This window comes from Anopheles moucheti, chromosome 2, assembly GCF_943734755.1.
Source record: "Anopheles moucheti chromosome 2, idAnoMoucSN_F20_07, whole genome shotgun sequence".
NCBI lineage: Eukaryota > Metazoa > Arthropoda > Insecta > Diptera > Culicidae > Anopheles > Anopheles moucheti.
The window spans coordinates 95,642,843-95,663,377 of record NC_069140.1 but is presented as its reverse complement, the minus strand read 5'-3'; the positions used below and the strand labels follow the sequence as shown (position 1 = coordinate 95,663,377).

Sequence of the window (20,535 nt, the reverse complement as noted above, 5' to 3'; positions counted from 1 at the left end):
TATAAATATAGTGCAGCGAATGCACGGTGCAGTTCGCACACAAACACGCGACACCACACGCACGCACTTCTCGCGGTAGGCCAACTTTCTTTCGGTTACGGGACAGCTGACACCTTCACTGTGCACAGAGCAGCACGCACCGAGATACGCGGAGATAACCGGGAGGACGATCCGAGTTCGCCAAAGTCACACCAATAACTGAACGGTTGGACATGCACGAACCCTGAGCAAACCTTCGCGGCTAACGCACCAGAACCGTTCACTATCGTGCCGTTGAGCTAATGCGTGAGTGAACGCGCGTGCGATGCAGGGTTGGTTGGGTGGGAATGTGAAACCATAGTCTTCAGTAAATGATTATAATTTTATTCACTTGCGAACACCGTCGGGTGCAGTATATGAAGTTTGCATAGAGCAATATGAAGGAATAAAACTTATGCTCGATAAATAATTAGTACAGTCAACTAGTCTTTTCAACTATGAACGCGCGTAGTACTGATGCTACTTTAAATACAATCATGACATTGTTGTACGTCCCTGCTAGAAGGCTCCGTGCTAGGATGTTACTTGACGTAGATGCTTCAAAGGGGTCACATGAGGCCCATTGAATTTAAGAAATAAATAACAAATAAATAACAAATTTATATTATTCACATGGTACACTGTACAAGGGTGCCAAAATTACGAATTAACGGATAATTCATGTATGTTAATGTTAAACAGATTATTCATTAAAGAAAGGGGTTCGATCCAGTCAATGTTATGGTATACATACTTTGCATGTTTTGCACAAGTAAATAAAATTATATAAATATGCACCGCATGAAAAGGGACAGATTAACCCTGCAATTGATTCGCCGAAGTGAATCAAGAAAAACTTCGTGCACTGGGGCATTCGGGGGAGCGGTTTTTCATGTGATTGCTTTTTTTACCGGTAGTAAACCACCACCGGCAAGAATCGTAGGGTGGAAAGCCACGTGGAACAAAATGGGGGTAAGTGGCGTGTAAAGGAGACGTTCAAATCCGAACGTGCCATGTGCGTGCTCGGGTTGCTATCGGTTAGTTCATTCATTCGTATGCCGGACCCCTTCATAGGCAGAACAAGTAGAGGAAGCATTTCTGTATATGCCTTTATGCATCTTTTGCTACTGTTAAACTGCACAAAACGAACCTGAATGGTGAACCATGGGGGTGAAATGGGATCTCGTGATAAAATAAAACACAGACATTTATTACAGTCTGAATTGAAAGCTTCATAATAAAACTTTCTTTATTTCACCAACTTTTCTGAACTAGAAAGACTCTAGGAATACTAGAAAGAACTATAAATACATGTGAGTGACAAAACTCGTCGAATAATAACTGAATAATACAATTTATATCAAACTCCAACCTATTTTCCAATGTGTCATCCACGCGATTACTCACAGCCGTGATCGCTTTGCAGAGCAATCCAAACATCAGATTGATGAACGAACTGTCAAAAAATCAAACTCAAAATAAGCGGTTCTTTTCGCTAGCGGTTCTTTCATTGTTTCATTGTTTGCCGCACTCACCAACGCCGAACGACATTTTGCATTTCTAGGTGAAACTTTGGTTTGCTGTGCGTTTTTATTCAACAATTATGTGGTCCTGCATTGAACCCGTTTCATCGATCGACGAATCGATTGTGGGAGTGTTTTGCACGAGTGGATTATTGCGAATCTCCAGTCAGGAAACGGTAATACGAAGCAGCATCCTTCCAGTTTGGCTCTTGTGTACATGTAGTTCGCTTCTCTCGACAGGTCCTGAAAACTCCCACCATAAATGGAATCTTGCAAAACAACCGTTTGATTATATCGATCGATCATGCGTTGATATTGTACGAAGATGAGAAACGCTGTAACCAAGGAAATTTTGTTGACGCGTGTTCTCCGATAGAAGTGATCGCTGTTTCAGCGAGTGGAAATATTGTCGTGTGTGGTTTATCCAATGGCACAGTTACTGTGCTACACATATCGGGAGCAATTGTGCTTACACTGTCGGTATCTCCGTTTTATTTTTCCGTCCCCTAAACATTATGACTAAGGCAGTGTTTGTATGATTTATTGCAGTGAACTGCAGAGTCCCGATGGAAGGGGAGGAACCACCTTCGCCGGCATATTCGACGAAGGGAATGGGCGGTTCTTACTACACACGACAAGAGGATCACTTCACAGACTCATCCTCGATGAAGCGAAAATTCTCGCATCTATTGCTACTGGTCAGCAGGAACCGGAAGGACAGATTTCACAGTACACACATTACGAAAAGTTGATTGAAAAGTTGTTTAAAGACCAGATCACATGCTTCATTCCTATTCGGCAATACTGTCAGGGAAAGGAGACCATCGTCCCGCTTATTGCAGCCGCCAACAAACATTCCATCTACTTCTACCGTGAGGAGAACTTTGAAACGGTCCCCCTAAAGCCGGAATATAATGGAGTGAAGAAAATGTTTTCACTCATGAACTGCAAGTAAGTATGCACACTTTTCAAAAAATCCTATCTTCACTTGTTTTGTTGTAAAACGAATAACATTTCATTTTGTGTTAATTTTCATAGGTACGCGTTGACTTACAGTGGTCAGCTGTTTGAAATATGTCCCTTGACGAAGCTGATGTCTGAGCTACCGTGCATGTTTCGCATCGAAGAACTCGTGATACTAGAGGCTACTGGTGAAATTATCGAATTGCTCATAACAACCAAGCCAGACACCAACGGGAAGATTCTGATGAAGATCGTTAGCTTTCCATGTAAGTATTCGCCAACATATATGTGTTGTAATCAGCAATTCATGCCTTTCGTTGTAAATATCCAACCAGCGATGGAAGTTCGGCAGGAAATGGAAATGTCCGAAAACACATGGTTGGTACAACAGCCGAAAAATTCTGCCAACATTTATTACATCGCTGGCCTAACGCACAATGAGCCGATTGTGCAGGAGTTCGAGCTGAAGATACTGTCTGAAACGGATCCATCACTGCGTCTGGTAAAGTTGATCAAAATCGGACGTCTGGATGAGGCCGAAGAGTTCGCGAAACAGTTCGAGCTAGACGTACAGCTGGTGCATCAGGCACGGGCAAAGCAACTGCTCGGTGGTCTCAGTACATCACCCAACGCCGAAGAGCTGTTTTGTAAGCTGATGAAGGTTTTGGCGGACGTAAATGATCCACAGTTTCTTACCTCTGTTCGTGATGCTAGCATTGCTGATAGGAACATGAAGAAACGCTATTTGCAGTTTCTACTCGCCAAAGTATCCGCCGCCCAGGTAATGCTTTACATCCCATCCCATAACCATAATGAAACGGATAATTTTACTATGGTTCTTCTTTTCAGAACGTTGAAATGGGATCGGTGATCGATATCAACGAACAGCTGCTGCGAATGGAAACGCTCAAGCTGATCGATCCGTACGAAATTGACCAGGATTGGCAGCAGTTTGTGTATCACGACAATTTACTGCAGCTGTGCACCGAGCTGTTCCAGAAGGACATGGACGCGGCGTGCTTGATTTGGTCACGACACATCGCTTGCATCTTGCCACAACTCGATGACTCGAAAGTAGCCGTCCTGTTGCGTGCCATACCGAAGGAAACGTCTCCGTTGCATGTGGTGCAGTGGTTGCTTCACTTCGTTGGACCCATTCTGCACCATCAGCCCCAGCTAATGCATCTGCTAGTGCAGTTTATCGTAACGCGCACCAAATCCTTCCAGAAGCTCGCTGGCTGGCCCATGATCGGATTGACGTTCATCGAGGATGTGATCAAGCTGCTGCAGGAGGTTAAGTTCCCGCTGATCGATCTGCGACTGCAGTACGACAGCAATATGGAAGAGTTGCATCGCATGGCAAGTGCCTTACGCGATCTGGTCATACTAAAGCAGCAGTTTAATCTGCAGGCGAGCCTCGATTGTTACATGCAGGAAGATGTCGACAGCACCGCATTCCGTTTGTTGCAAATTACACCGCTCAATCTCCTCGCTCGCATTGTAACCGAGTTTTTGTACAAGTTTTTCGTCGGTCAGGAACAGCTACTGTTTGATCAGATCGTGCGCTACGTGAAGTTTCTAACCGCTAACCAGCACAACAGCTTCTGGGATCAGCGGTGCGTTGCTCTGGTCGAGCTGCTGTACGATGAGCAGCAACAGCTGGAAACGGTGCTGACGATATTGCGTGCCGCTCCGGTACCGTGGGCTCCCGCCGTTGCTTCACTTATGCGCTACTCGTCGAGCGATCTACCGATCGCAACCGAAATCACGAACGAGCAGAACACGCAGATCATCAAGTGTCTGAAGGTGAAGTATGGCTGGAGTCTAAAGGCGATGTTCAATACCCGGTTGTTGGTACAGCGTGTGTTGAAGCTACACCATCCGGAGATGCTGGCCGATATTCACGCTATTGTAAAAACCGATCCCAATTTGGCCTTCACAACGGATGTAAGCGTAATCGTGAAGATGGCTGAATATGGCGAAGTGATTGCCGCTGCACAGTATCTCGATGCGTTGGAGCTCAAACGTCGTGATGATTGCTGTCGAAGCAGCATTTCGATGATGATAGTAAGTTGTGCCATGTTTCATTGCTTCATTGCTTCATTTACAAAGATATTAAGAATATTTAAAATGCATGTAACTAACATGATAGATTAACCACTTATTACTAATATTTTAATTACACTCTTATCCGTAGCGCTTGATCGATGGAGGACACATTTCAAATGACACTACGAATGCGTATCTCGAGGCATTGCAAATGCTGAAGCGACGTGCCAACGCCGACCAGCAAAAGGCCATCCAGCAGATCGCCAATATTACTCAGCTACGTACCGAGTTTGAATTGTCCGTGTCTTGTCACAGCTATAGCAATCCAACCGATCGCACCGGCTTACTTCTCGCAGGTATTAGAAGTATTTTTGGCAAGCTTCAACACAGCCGGGATCAATTCCTCGATTTGTTACTCGGGGCCATGAGAAGGCTTTCCTCGCTGTTGGACATCAAGTTGCTCGACTCCATGTTCGAAGTTATGGTTCTGTTGAAAAACGTCCATCTTAGCTGCCTTCTGGCGGGACAGCTTGCCGAAATGACTAACCTGCGACAACCGGGTGCCTTTAGTTCGGTGCATCGAATCGTTTCATTGCTGCTCGTTCAACACATGCAAAGTATGCAGTCGAGCGATTGTTACGCTTGGGTAGAAGATCCACTCACATTTCCTGTTTGTCGCGAGCTACTTTATCAAACCACAACCGACTGTCCAAATGAAGTCACTGTACGGTTGGAGCTTTTGCGCTGGATCCAACTCGGCGCCCGATACTACCCGGTTGGTATTGAGCATGAGTTCAGCAGACGTACGACCATTCCCGAAACCGTGTTCGACGCAATGTACGCGCAGCTGGCGGATGATGGCATAACCAAACAGAATGGCATCAACGGAACGGCATTTCCGAAGGATGTTAAGCGTGAATCGCTGTCGACGTTCGATGTGGTGAACGATGATTTTGATCAGGTTAGTGTGCCGAAGAACCGTCAGGTACAGGAACAAGAAACGATCGTCACTTGCGTAGGGCTTGCGCTACAAATGGTACTGCTGCGCGTGAAAAGCGACACACGACAAAGTGGCACGTTCACACATCTTCTGACCCTAATGGGTCCAATGGACGAGGTTGCCATTTCGTCTGCCTTTCAGACCACCCTTGATGGGTTGATTCGAATCAAACAATACCCGCCGGTTATCGGGATAGTGCATCAGCTTCGATCCTATCAATCGACGTTAGGACTACTAATTCCGACCCCATACGCAGAAAACGTTTCGCGCAAGACGATCAAGTACATGCTCTCGCAAAAGGAACCCAACTTTAGCGGTAGGTATTGATGCTGCTCGAACCACACGCCATTTCACTAGTACTACATGTCCAATCCGTTTTCTAGGTGCCATCATGACGCTATTCACGTGCGAAAACCGTGATGCCTGTCTGGAGTATTTGCGCACGAACCTTACGAATGAATCGCAACGAATTGCGCTCCATACGATGCTCGAGTTTTATTACTTCACCATCGGACAGGAAGCGAAGGCGGTGGAGGAGCGTAACCAACGGCTTCGGTACGCGCTATTCTACGAGCTGTGCAAGCTAGATTCCTCGCTGAAGGCCAAGAAATCGTTCATCTTCCACTCGCAGTCCGACCTGATGAAGGAACTCAAGCATAAGGTGATCAATGTGGAACTGCTGCGCAAGTTAAGCGACGCTTTCAGCTGGGACTACCAGCAGATGCTCGTATCGCAGGTGGTCACCATGCTGAGTCAGCAGGAACTTTCATTCGCTGTGCGCACGGACGCATACGGTCAGGAGCAGATCGTCATTAACGAAACGGCAGACGCGATGCTGGCGCAGGTGCAACCGTATCTGGCGGAGATTGACAACGAGGTGCTGCTCTGCACCAAGCTGAACAAGTACATGGAGCAGGCGAACGGGTACTTCTACGAACAGTTCTTCTGCATCTTTGAGATACTCTCGCAGTACGGTGAAGCGAAGGATGACATTCAGAAGTGGCAAAACATACTTACCTTCATGAAGAATCAGCTGACCGGGCGACGCCGGCAACGTCCGGGACAAACCGAGCTGGAGGCTTGGATGCGCTTGCATTCGGATGGCGATATGCTGCCGGAAATTGCCAAATATCGATACCCATTCATGCTAATCCTGCGCCAACCGCTGAAGGTTCTGCTGAAGGAAGACATTACGATCGAAAACTACCACAAACTGTTGATATTGGTGTCGATGAAAGCGTCAGCGGAGGGTTTAGACTGCCGAGAGATGAACGACTACTTCTGCAGATCAGCCGTCATCAATTCGATCAACGAGTACAAGATTCAGAACAGGGAAAAATCCCAACATTCCGAATGGCACCGACAGTCGAAGAACAAAGCGTTCTTGCAGTCCGTAAGTTCAGTCCGAACGAAAGAAATTCTACTTAGGGTTGCATTGTTTGACTTTGTTTCTTTCTGTGTTCGTTTCAGACACTTCGCATCGTGGACAGTGTGTGCGATTTGTCCACCAAACTGTACATCCTGTACTACATCACCTGCAATGCGCTCGATGGTGACGATCAGGTAAACGCGGCGTACGCTTGCTACCAGTTCGCACGCACGCACGAATCTAGCCTGATCGGCATTCCCGAGGCAAAAGATAAAATCGAAAAGATCTATCGCAAGTATCCGGTGCTGAAAACGCAACAGCTGCTCCAGCAGAACGGTGTCACCGACGAAAAGCAGTTCCAGCTGGTGAAGAACCCGCAGGAACTGATACAGGCACTGTACACCGAATCGTGCTTCCAGAAGGTGAAGGTGAACGAACTGGCAACCATCATCGGTCAACTGCATGATTTGGACGTGGAAGCAATACAGATGGGTCTGCTGCAGAAATGGCTCACCGTGTTTGGTGGATCGGGTATGGTAGCTGTTGCAGACGCGTTCAGCAACGGTAGCGGAATGCTCGAGGAAACGCTCTACGATGATCATAACGTTTCGGACGCGAGCCAGGAAGATGAATCGAACGGGCATGAGTGTATGGCGCGTGCTTACTACATCCTCAGCAGCTGGCAGCGTTCGAAGAGTGTTGAGTTTCTCGTAGCGGAACTAAACTCCAGCCTGGATGCATCGCACGGTGCTTCCGATGTGAGCAAACAGTTGCAGATTTACCAGTGCTTCAGCAAGCTCGCTGACGACAACTGTACGTCGTATCAGGAATTCTTCACCCAGAGGCGTTACGTTGCCCTGAAGTGTGTCCATCTGTTGAAGGCGCTCGGTATGCATACGATCTCTGTCGCTCGGTTTGAAGAGGCCGACAAGATGGCCTTACTCAAAATGCTCTGGCAATCACACGCCTCCAACCCAAAGGGACTGGAGGTACTGGCACTGATCTGCATCGGATACGACATATACGTACCGCAGATCTGGAATGGCATTCTGAAGCAGATGGCCCGATTGGGGTTGGTGGGTAATTTGCGTGCCCTGATTGACACCGTCACTGCTCACCGGCAACTGTTTGGCCTCGAAGGCTACCGAATGGCTTGGGAGCTATTGATCAAGGAACCGTTCCGCAGCGCTAACCGGGAACAGTCACTGACCGAGGATGCGCTACTCGCACGCTCGCTAGTGTTGTTGCAAAAGTGTCCCATTTCGTTCCGCTTGAATCTGATCGAGATTGCAGACGTTTGTGTGAACGTGAATCGAACCAACATGGCTGCAGTTTTGCTTGGATTCTCCGACGAAGAGCAAAGAGAAGCGCTCAAAAAGGTAAGATCAGTTGGGATGAAGAATTCTGCACGGTGTGTGATGCTTCCATTTCTAAACGTGTATACTCTTTTTTTTTCATCCAGCTTGTTGCTACCTTAGCTGTGCCAAACTTGCACGATCAAATACGCGAACTGGAAGAATTTGGTCTGGCAACGACGATCACGAAAGCAGTTTGCCGGGAGCTAATGAATTCGCCCGAATCGTCTCCTTCAGCTGAGAAAAAATGGCGCACAAACTAAAATAACACAACATACTCATTTGCCATCGTTGGACATATAACAGACTTTTTTTTAATAAATTAACATTAACAATACCTGCTAGAATGAAATCTTACACACGGGTGTATTGTTAGCGCATGTCCTTACCCGTAGTAGGACAGTTCGGGATTTCGAGTACTCCGTTAAATTCTATCACTTTTAGCCTCATCGAACGCAACCGCTAATGTTGGCATCATCCGCTTCAGTTTGTCCATTTCTCGCCTATAAACACCGTGACAGTGGCTGACCCGAAGCCAGCGCAATGCGGGGAACCGTTTGACCAGTATCAGTAGGTGAGTCTCTTCCAGCTGTGTGTGTATAGAGAAACAGTGGAAAACGAAGAACGTGCGTTAGAAAAGATTCTTCTAAATTTTTTTCTAGATGTACGATGTCTTACAGCGTTTGTCAAATATAATAAGATAATTGAAATTTCTCTTTTTTACAGGAGAAAGATGCAATTGTCACTAAACTAAAGCAGAACACAGTGATTTAAATTAAGGCTTACGTACCCGCCGGTAATAGGCAAGAACCATCCGCTCAACGCTGTAGGTTGGCGTGAGCTGCAGCATCTCCGGGTAAACCTTCACATTCATGAACGTTAACGATCGCATCCGATGAAAAGCCATCAGTCCTTCGATGCCCTCGAGGTAGGTACCGGGAAGTTCTGCCGAGCCAAGCTCCAACGTTTGCAGCGCAGGTAAGTGCACGCTTTGTAAATTCACGCGACACGCCACAATGCGCAACCGATTCAACCGGGTCAGGTTTGCGATGTGCTTTAGTTCGATCGTACCTTCAGCCACCTCCAGCGACAGCTCAACCAGCTGCGTCAGTGCGTTCGCTATGGTGTGAAGTACGTAGCTGTCGATAAACTTCACACGCAGCTCCAGCCGCTGCAGGTGATTCAAGCGCTTGAAGAATGCAATGCTAATGTTTCGCTCACTCTTCGTCATACCTTTCTGTCGCCGATCGATCGCAAGCTCGCGCAAATTGTTCGGTTTGAGGTTGTAGAAAAAGTAACTCTCCTTCGAGTCGAACACGATGCTAAGCGCGTTCAGCTGGTGGATGAAGTGCAGAAGAAAATCGAGATGTTCCTCAGACAGCACGAGTAGATGAAGGCGCGAAAGTTTGGGCGCCACAAGCCACAGGTCCTGCACGCCACTGCACTCTAGGTTTAGCGTACACAGCTGGTCCATTTGTATCGTGAGCGGTTTGCGCGGATGTTCCGTACGGCAACTGCCCATCAGGTGAAACGTTTGTACGGTACGAAGGTTTATGAACTGTTCTTCGCATAACGCCACCCAGCGCGGATCATTCGGAAACACCAGGTGCAGCTTCACGTTGGACGGTGATGGGACGATTGTCGGTAGCAAGCGAAGCCCCTTGAATGCATCCCCGTTGATGGCGTTGTCCAGCTTGAGTGTCAAATTTGGGTAACCTCTTTGGATGGGATGTTTGTGCAACACAAGCGTACGTTGACCATCGATCAGCAGCGTTACATTGCGCGCAATGAATCGTTGCGATAGCAGCACTGCGTTCCAACGGCGACACACCAGCGTTAGATTGCGGCGCGTCCGATAATCGAGATGATCGAATATTTGTTCCAATATCTAAAACATAAAAAACAAGCACCGATTGAGTGTGTATTCCGGTATTCCGTATAGCCGTATACTATTTCAAACTCACCTCATTGGGCATATGGTTAAAGTTTGCCATCGCGAACGCACCGCCCCAACCCGGAATGTTGTTACAGTAGAAGCAAATCGCTTTTTGAACGGAACAACCAATTAATCCACTGTGTACACACAGCCGCAATCAAGCTTTCCTGCGAGATGTATCACATGATAGTAACGACCGTACCCGGGACCACCACAATACTGTCAATCGGACGTACATTTTTTTTAACATCCCATGGCAAGCATAAACCCTTTTTCCACCCTGTTTTGATCTTATTATCGGCAAGCATCTTTTACGCCGGTTTCCTTTATCAGGTGCAATTCAGCATACGCAACGCAACCAATACGATAAGGGCTTTGGGACGTTTCATATTTCCTGCTATGGGACTATCACAACAATCGGATCTGCTGACTAGCGTTTTGTTTATGTTTATGCGTTTGTTGAACGGAAAGCAAACGAGGGTGAGGGAATTCGAGTCCGTTGCACACTTGGGCTAAACAAGCGCAAGCTCGAACAAATTGTAATGACACATCGTAAACCGGAAGTGCTTGAAATTTTATGTAAATTCAACTTATTTAACAAATGGTTCGTTATTGAAACGGCATCGTGCATAGTAAACACCAAATCATTGTTTAGAATCAAAAGAAGAAATGATACAGAGTGTAATTCTGACCTTAGCCAACCAAATGAGCCCAGTTGTGAGTAGTTGATAGAGAAATGGTTGGTAATCTTTTTTGTAAAGGATGGCTTGAAACGTTAGTTCTTCATCTCAATACTGCATCTACAAATATTATTTCTAGCGTCTATAAAGCCGGAAGTCAGGCTCCACACAGTAGAATGTAAGCTGTTCGCTCTCTAAACCAATTCCTCAGTAAAATGAAATTCATTCAATAACCATTCCATTCCTTGTTAGTTTCTTGGTCGGTAGATTACTCACCATAGCAGAGGTTTATTTTTCGAATTCTTTGTATGACGTTTTCTCGCCGCAACTAAACAAGAAGATACAAGTGTGTTCTTGAACTTGTTTGAATTCCCTCACACGCTCAGCAAGGAAACGCATTTTGTTCTCGTTGAACATGTAACATCTTCGATAAAGCTTAACTAAAAGAAGAATTCAATAATGATTATCATCTGCTATTTTAACATTCCTTTCTGCAACACAACAATTCCTTCCTGCATCACAATTTTTGGATGATAGTTGGAATACTTTACATTAGATTAGCCCTCCTTTTTGCTGGCGACAGATATAAGAGAGCTCTTTTCCTTGCCCGAACAATTCCGATCCCCGCGTCAACCTTCCTGTGTGCACCATTTTTCTAATATCCTAAAAAACTTACATTATTCTATTAAAAGCAGTCATAAGCATGGATTGTCCCAAGACAAACAATGAATCTTTACCTTTCCACTAAAGTAATTTCATGGTGTGCGCTTTTGAGATTGATTCGGGGCATAGCAAGCCGTTGGTGATAATTGGACGTTCTCAGTGTTATCACTATCCGTAAGGGTTCGCAACATGGTTGCCTTCGGATGGATTGCAGTGTATTTATGCATCTCTGATATAGACACCGTGTGTTTAAACGAATTCATGCAGTGTGACATATTCTCCGGGTAGTAGAAGGCATTTCTCATACGATTTAACATATCGAGCAGATCCTTGCGATCGATGGCGTGAAGTTTGCGATAGTCGGGTGATGAGATCGATCGTTCGATGGTCGGCACGACGATAGTCTTAGCCGAACACTCAGTGTTCTTTTTTCGTCGTTTTAGTAACGGATGTTCATCGATTAGTGGCGTAGTTTCTTGTTGCTTTGCAGGGGGGTTGCGCTGTTGCTTCAACACGTAATCATACATTTGCATACGATTCAGTTTTGCAGCTGTTTGCATTCGGTGAAAACTGGCCAATAGGTAAGAATTATAATAATTCGCAAATTCTTTCGGAAGTACCAATTCCAGCACGGTTCTCTCCACTATACCGCTCAATGCTTTCTTTAAATAGTACCGATAGTACGATGGTATCATGGATATGTAATTTTGCAAACCGGTAACGAATTTTGCATTTTTCGCGTTGAAGTTAGGATGATGTTCCGTCATTAAACGATGCAGCTCGGGATAGTTGTACGTTGATATGTAGAAACATAATTTTCCAGATTCTCGTTTAAGGTAGCCAAAGGGTTGCTCCTTTCGATGCGTGGTCGAGATGATCACCACCGGCCATACCTTGCCCCGGTCCGTTGTGGGTAACTTGTCGATACTCATGCGTTTGAACAGACAGTATTTGTCAGTTGGGAAATTCACCATCCATACCGGTTCGTCACTACACTCTGGAAGTGTGCGCATCACCGGAAAAGCATCACGAGGTGGTAGCTCATTTTGTACATCATCTGGCCAGTAGGATTCTGGGAAAGGCCACAATCTCCTATTCAATGTTTCATCACAGTCCCGTAGGGCATATTGCGTTGTGTCAACTTTGCAGACGCTTGTTTTATCAACGCTGTTAAGCTGGGTAGTTTCATGGACGAAATTGATCATAAGCATAACCTTTAAACTTTTCGCAAGCCTAGATACGCTTTGATACCAACTTCGCTTTGATCTAATAGGCATACACCATCCACCCATTGCTAGGGACAGTTTTTCAATGTACGGTGAACTCTTTGTATTTCCCAGGACCATTGCAAACAATCGCTGATCCCATCGAAACGGTTCCTTCGTCAGCTGCGATCCAGCCATGCGTGAGGAAAGCGGCAAAAAGGCTGTATCGTATGTCTTCGGAAAATTGTGATAGTTCGTGATGAGCACAAAGAAGTAGAACCTGGCGTTGGATGGACATCTTCCGTAGCCGTACGTATCCGCCCCAAGCATCATGCGCTCCTGATTGAGCAGCTCAAACGCATTGCCTAGCGCATTGCGTTCCGACGTACTTCCGGTGCATTCAAGTGTTTTCAGTGCATTTTCAAACTGATCTAAACCTGCGTCCCAATTCACTTTCACGTGATTCGGCGGAGTGTCGTATGTTAGCAGCATGTAGTGATCATACACGGTGCTATCATCCTTACAACGAAGCTGTATGAACGATTCTACCGTCTGTTTCGCGATATCTATGTACGAATTCCGCACCCCATTCATCATCATCTGTTGCAGCATCGATGGGGTGTTATCCAATAGAAAGATTATCGCCACCATGGTTCCGGTACTTCACCAACAAATACGAATGCCCTTACAAAAGAGTTCTGACAAAAAAGCGACCAACATAAAACAGAATTTGAAGTTGAACTGATAAATTGGAAAATTCCTAGCACACTTACACCAGCTCCAATATTTAGAACACTTCTTCACGAGGCGCTACATGCTACTGCGCTAGGCACGATTTGAATTAAAGTTGGCAGTGGGAAAAAGTTTGATGAAACCCCGCCAGATACTGCTATTCGCCTGGTCAGAATCATTGACAGCGCGATAAAACGAACTTTTCATATGCAGCCAAACATTATATTAGGGCTGTATAGACTTCATCTATGTATCTGCTTTATCTCTAAAATGCTGCTAAGTATTAATTCAACCAATTTCCATACTAATATTTGGTAACGTTTCTTTTATAATCAAGAAATCCATACATTTGGATTTAACATCTGACGGCCAACCGACCACTGTGCAATTCAGCACTTCAGCGTACGCATTTTGACAGCATTGCTTTTGGTGCAACTCGGTGCTGTCAAAAGCGTGTGTGTGTCGAAAGGACTGAACAAAAAAGAGGAGCTTGTGCATTTTTCGCGTTCGCTAATAGTTGCGGAAGTGGACGGCAAATTCATTTGCAAACCAATTGCGGTATAAACTACTTCGCTGGCTTCGTTCGCGTATTGAGTGTGTTTCATTTGCTAAGTGTTTTGTGAATTACCGCAGCGACGGTATCGATTGGTCCTGTTCGGTCAGAGCACTTGCTCGGCTAGGTAGAGATTGATCGCACTATCCGCAAGCGTGCAGAATGGGCCTGCTAGAACAATTGCAGGAACAAGGATGGTCAGTATATGTGCATGGTGATGATCTTGAACAAACAGCACGGCCCACTAGGCACGGCATGGCTAGGTTTAAAGTGGTATTGATTTTCGTTTCGTCGCATATTACGATCTAGGTACATCACGCAACCCGGCTTAGACAAGCTGCTGGAAGGTGAAAAAAATGGATCCACCTCGAACGTCGACGTGAAACAAGTTGTGAAATTGGCCTTGAATGTAAGTGTCGTTCCGCTTTATCAAAACTCTTGTCATAGCCCCACTGGTTTAGCTGGGAAAATGCACTAAATTATTACTAATGTTTACATTTTTTCACCTCACAGACCGATTTGAGAGAGTATGGCGGCGGAGCGCTCAGCAGCTTAGCCGCACGGGGCACAAAGTCGGAAACATTCGATGGGCATGGTGTGGTGCAGCTGGTAAAGCTGCGCAATCTGGGCGCACCGAAGGTAAACGAAGAGTCGAAAGTAGCTCCACGCCTGCTGAAGCTTACGGTCACCGACGGACAAACGCAGTTCGTTGCCCTTGAGCATGAGCACATTCCTTCGCTCAGCCTTAACACGCCGCCGGGCACAAAGATTCTGCTGAAAAATGGTCCCATCCGTATCATACAGGGTGTGATGATGCTGAGCGAAAAGAACGTACAGGTAATCGGGGGACACGTTACGGCGCTGGTCGAAAAATGGGAACTAAGCCGCACCATGGCCAAATACGCAAAGGGTGGTCGGTTGCAGTTCAGCACTTCCGGACCGCCGCCGTGGATTCCTTTCGGACAGAAAATCCAACAACCGGTAGCGGCGACCGATAAGGACTTTAAGAGCCTGCAACCGAAAGAAAAAGAGGAATCGACGGAAAATACGGCCTTCAATGCATTACGCAACGATGCCATTGCGGAAGCCACGAAGCTTGGCACCAAGAAAACATTCGGAGGCGGTGCAAAGCAGATGGTGGACGCAAATGTGCAGAAAATAATGGACAAAGGTTTCACAGAAGAGCAAGCAACCCATGCGCTTAAGCAGACGCGTAACAATGTCCACCGAGCACTAAGCAACCTGCAGCGAATAGAAGACCGAAAACAGGCACAAGCCGATTCGGCATCCGGCGGTGGCAAAGGGGACGGAGGTAAATCGGGAGGAAAGCGCGGTTTCGGCAAGCGGGACGATGACGCAGAGATGCAATCGAAACCATCCGGAAAGGTGTCACTATTTGATTATTTTGGCGATATACTGCAGGATACTGATTCAGCATCCACGACAGCCGGAACATCCGGCGGTGGTAAGAAATCAAGCAGCAAAGAATCGACACCGAATGAAAAGGAACAGAACCGAGCGCGAAGCGATAGTGCCGCCAGGCAAACGGGTAACAACCGTCACCCACAATCGAAGAATCAATCGGCGGGTGGCGCAAACCGTTCCCACGGTGACAATGGTAGCAGCCATAATTCCACCACAGGAATGGTTAATGGCGGCAGCGCGAAGAATTACAACCAACGTTTTGAGAACAATATTTCAAGTAGTTTTGCGAACCGCAACACAACCACCTCGTCGTCAGGCCGTGGTGCGGAACGAGTTCGCAATGATCAGCACAGCAGCCAGCAAGGACAGAGCCAATACTCGAACCAATCGCGTGAGACACAGCGAGATCAGCAGTCCAGCTACAAGCAGTCGGATTATTACGGATCATCGGGCAACAGCCGTTACCGAGGAACCAATACCAATGATAATCATTCCTCCAGTTCATCCAATAATCCTTCCGCTAGCACCGGTGCACGGGGTGCAAATTCGCGCGCTGGTGATTCGAAATACAACCAGCAACATCAAACATCCGGCTACAGTCATGGTTCGCAACAGCAGCGCCAGGACGGTTACAACAATAACAGCAGTAACAGTAATGCAACCGCTGGTGGAAAATATAATGGCAAAGGCCAACCAAACAGTAATACAGCGGGCTACGGTAACAATAGCTATGGTTCGGACGGACGAAACCATCAACAGCAATCATCTCAGTACGGGCATGGTTCAGCTTCGCACGAAAGTCGCTCGGTGGGAGGTGGTAGCAGCGGCAAACCCAGTTCTGCAACGCAAGGTACATCGAATCAACAGCATGGCACATCGCAGCAACAATCATCCTATGGAAATGCATCTAAGCAGCCCGGGTATCACAATCAGCACCAGGGCTCAAGCTCGGCGTACAACAGCAGTGCCGCAAACGGTAACAACGTTCATAATCAATACAATCAGCAAGCCAGTGGTGGTAACCATGGCAACAATTACGGCGGCGGCGCTAATAACGGGTCCAAGGTAGGTTTAAGAGAATCTGTACTAGTGTACATAATTTATTTCCAATTACATTTCACATTCATAATATTCAGATTTTATCAAAATTCTAAGCTTCATTAGTTTCCTATGTATCCGGGATATTGGGCAATCTCTATCGGTTTCACTTTCATTTCAGTCGAAATTACTATTGTTTGCAGCTTTGGTCCATCTTGGTCCTTTTGGACACTAACTAATTGTTCTTCGAAATTCAACAGTCTCACTCAAAATACCTGCTTAAAACGTATCGTATGAAATATATTAATTATATTTAATACTCTTTTAGAACTCTAACAAAAATGGCCGCTATGGAGGAAAAGATGAATCTCATAAATATACGGGAGTTAATGCGTCGCAGAGCACCGCCAATAACACGCAGCAATCTAAGAAAGGACCTGCAAAGACTCACGGATCACAGCAGCAATCGAATACTGCGCAGAGTAATGCAACCGATCAACATTCGTCCTACGTTTCAGCAGGTGGCAGTAAACAAGGAGCTGCGAACACGACCGCCAATAGCAAGATGAATCAAGTTACGGAACAGATGGGAGGTATGCAACTAACCGGCAGTAAGGCGTCGGGTTACAACGCTACAAACACTGGTAACAACTCGTCAAATGTGCCGGTTTCATCTTCCACGCCGTCGGCGGCTAACAAACCTGTTTCGATGAAACAGACAAACACTAACAATACAAACGCCGCAACGGTTACGCCGCCTCATGCCCCGCAGGTAGCTTCCCCTCCTGGAATAGCGCCGCCACCTACAGCTGTTACCAATGCGCCAGCCGGACCCGGCGGTCCATCTCCTGGCGCTCCAGTAACCCCTTCACCGGGCGTCGGTGTTAGTGCCGGTGGGCCACCGAGCGTACCGAAAAATTTCATTCAGCTTCCGAATGGATATAATTACAATCCATACCAGATCATGGGTTTCCAGAATAAGCAAACGAACGAGTTTGCGTTGAATGTTCTCAAAAGCCAACAGCAGTTTGACCCGATGCAGCAGCAACCACATCTCGGAACTCCCGGTCCGGTTCCGCCTACTGTGTCGCCGGTCGGACCGAATGTTGTTTCGCTGGCACCGAATGTAACACCATCTGGCGTACTTGCCCAACCGCCTCCTCCACCTGCCGCCGTACTCGCCACTGCCCCCAGCCCGGGATCAGTTCCGACTCACGGTACACTAGGCCCGGCCACCATGTCCATGGCACCGGCTATGGCACCGCCAAACGCTACGCTATCCGCTGTCTATCCCAGCTGGAAGATTGGCGATCGATGCTTGGCTAAGTATTGGGAAGATGGAGGGGTAAGTACATGGCGATGCTGTTTATTAAAATAAAATATTGTTTTTTTTTCTCGATTGTCTTTAATAATTTAACATTTTTTCCATAGTTCTATACGGCGGAAATTACTGACACTTCGAAGAACACATTCGTTGTACATTTTCTCGAATATGGCAACTACGAGGAGGTGCTGAAAACGGATTGTATTCCCATCACACAAACAGCCACCCCTGCAGCACCTGCTCCGATAGCACTCAGCTATCATCCCGCACCCGCCCAACCTCATATGCCGCCACCGCATCCGGCAGCAGCTCCTGTACCATTTGCTCCCCATCCAGGCCATCCTCATCTTGCGCATCAGCATCACCACGGACACGTTCCTTCCCATCATGCGCCTCCAATGGCGGCTGCACCAGGGGCGTACCAGGCTCCGATGCAAGATATTACGCATGGTGCCCAACACGCGCACTATGCACCGTTCAAACCGGGCCCAATGGCTCCGGTGGGCGCACCAATCCCAACCCCTCCGGGTCAGGGTCAACTTCCACCAGCGATGAACCAGTATCAGCCAACCCAACATCACCTTCATCAGGCGCAGCAGCAGCAACAGCAGCACCATCTCTCCCAGCAACAACAACAGCAGGGTGGTCATATGCCGCAGCATCATCACCAGTCACAGATGTCACTACACGGTCAACAACGGCCTGGCGGAAAGTTTCGAGAACAGCGTCCGATGTATGTACCACCGGCGCAACGTAAATAAGTAGCGGACAGTTTGTAAGGCCCACCATCGGTTTTCATGCCTAAGCACTTCTGTACCAGGCGCTCAGTAAGTAGTTTAGTGCATTTTCTACTAACATGAACTAACCGAACTTTCGGAATTGGGCCCCATAACTAACAATGTTTGAAACACTCTTTTTAGAGCGCAGGTTGTTGTTTCGCCACTGCCATTGCTAGATCAACAGCATCATGGATAGTTTTCCGTGTTTCCTTTTTTTGCATGTGGAGATGAAGTAAGATCACTCAGTTGATTAAATATGGAGAACACTGCTGTTTCTTTGTCCGTAGATGCACAGATTTTAAATGTGGTAGCTGTGTTTGTTCCTTCTGACGACAGGAAGTCAGCCTGTGAGCGAAGGCATTAAATATAAACATTTTGCAAAAATGTTTCTGTATGTTTTGTTGTGGCCTGTATTATGTTTTACAAGTATTCAAATACCAAACACGCACGTAACTGATCTTGGACTTCTCTGGTTTCCTACCTGCGCTCCACCATCCGTTTCGAATCGGTACGGTTGGATTAGGAATAGTTGTCTGGGAAATTTAAATTCGGTACGAAATTAGTCACAAAAAGTCGCCATTTTCCATGTTAAATAACAAATATTGGAATCCGTACGGTGTAAGTTCGTTGGCACATTGGAAAAGAATCGATTCCAAACGTAACCAATACCGTTTCGCTGATCTTTAGCATACTACTACTGTCGTACTTTTTTATGGTCTCTGAAAATCAATATTTGATACAATCAAGCAGGAAAACATTGGAAAAATGAGATAAGTAAAGCAATGCGTTGCATTGTGTGGATAGAATTCACTTCCTCGATTGATTGAATAAAAATGAATGAATCGTTGTATATTCTGTGAAGTAGTTTGCGTAGTATAGTTTAAAATTAAGTGAAATAGTTTACGCGCACATATCCGAACACTGGTTATAGCTATAGAAGATAACTATTTGCATACTTTTATACTTATTACTAAGTGCAAATGTCCATCGGGAATTAGCTTTGGGTTAGGAATAGTTTTTTGTTCCAGATATAGATCTTCTAAAATATCGAAAATGTTTGAAGAGCTTAAGAACAACTGTTAGCATTTATAGCCGGATAAATAACCAAAGGCGAAACAAGAACATTAAGAGATAGAGCAGTCTATAACAGGTGGGCTGATAATTGTTTGGCCTAACGCATTTATCGCGCTAAAAGATTTATATTCATATTATAATTCGATTGTACCAACCTTCAAACGAATTCTGTCCAAATTTGACAGCACTCGGGCCATAACCTAATGAGCTAGAACATTTTGTGTGACGCAACTTTTGTGTTTTGAGTAATCATGGAAAAGAAGGAATTTCGCTTATTGATAAAATATTGGATTTTTAAGGGTAAAAATACAGCCGAAGCCAAAAATTGGTTTGATAAAGAGTCTTTGGACACTGCTCTGCCAAAATCAACCATCAAATATTGGTATGCTAAATTTAAAAGCGGTGAAATGAGCACTGAAGAAGGTGAGCACAGTGGACGCCCAAAAGAGGTGGTTACTGATGAAAACATTAAAAAAAAATCACAAAATTATTAAGAACACCCATAATGTGAAGCTGATCGAGATAGCTGACAGCCTAAAGATGTCTAAGGAACGTGTTGGACATATCGTTTACGAGTATTTGGATATGAGATAGCTCTGTGCAAAATTGCTGCCGCGCGAGCTCACATTTGAACAAAAACAACAACGATTTGATGATTCGGAGCAGTGTTTGGAGTTGTTTGAGCGAAATAAATCCGAGTTTTTGCGTCAATATGTTACTATGGATGAGTCTTGGCTTCTCCACTTCACTCCAAAGTCCAATAGACAGTCATTCGAGTGGACTGGACGCGATGAACTTGCTCCAAAGCGGGGGAAAACGCAACAATCAGCTGGCAAGGTTATGGCGTCA

At 46.1% G+C, this 20,535-nt stretch overlaps 3 protein-coding genes across 4 annotated transcripts; 2 read left to right on the top strand and 1 right to left on the bottom strand.

Moving 5' to 3' along the window:
* The first annotated feature begins 1,621 nt into the window (after window positions 1-1,621).
* On the top strand, window positions 1,622-8,613 carry LOC128310156 (kinetochore-associated protein 1). The gene is made up of 10 exons (XM_053046722.1): window positions 1,622-1,717; window positions 1,782-2,017; window positions 2,091-2,492; window positions 2,580-2,770; window positions 2,840-3,285; window positions 3,354-4,571; window positions 4,702-5,869; window positions 5,937-6,946; window positions 7,024-8,301; window positions 8,385-8,613. The coding sequence occupies exons 1-10, from the start codon at window positions 1,622-1,624 to the stop codon at window positions 8,538-8,540; spliced, it is 6,201 nt and encodes a 2,066-aa protein (XP_052902682.1). The 3' UTR covers window positions 8,541-8,613.
* LOC128310157 (uncharacterized) lies at window positions 8,536-10,316 on the bottom strand. The gene is made up of 3 exons (XM_053046723.1): window positions 10,242-10,316; window positions 9,068-10,165; window positions 8,536-8,866 (listed from the first exon to the last, which is right to left on the bottom strand). Exons 1-3 carry the CDS (start codon window positions 10,269-10,271, stop codon window positions 8,702-8,704), a joined length of 1,293 nt encoding a protein of 430 aa, XP_052902683.1. The 5' UTR covers window positions 10,272-10,316; the 3' UTR covers window positions 8,536-8,701.
* A 3,705-nt stretch (window positions 10,317-14,021) lies between these two features.
* On the top strand, window positions 14,022-19,465 carry LOC128304194 (tudor domain-containing protein 3). 2 transcript variants are annotated; one of them, XR_008287406.1, is made up of 6 exons: window positions 14,022-14,243; window positions 14,356-14,455; window positions 14,560-16,536; window positions 16,838-17,854; window positions 17,941-18,660; window positions 18,754-19,465. XR_008287406.1 is itself a non-coding variant. In XM_053041358.1 (5 exons), the coding sequence occupies exons 1-5, from the start codon at window positions 14,209-14,211 to the stop codon at window positions 18,592-18,594; spliced, it is 3,783 nt and encodes a 1,260-aa protein (XP_052897318.1). In that variant the 5' UTR covers window positions 14,022-14,208; the 3' UTR covers window positions 18,595-19,465. The 2 variants fall into 2 exon arrangements, 1 of the variants encoding a protein (XP_052897318.1); XM_053041358.1 differs by having other exon boundaries at window positions 17,941-19,465.
* Window positions 19,466-20,535: the final 1,070 nt, after the last annotated feature.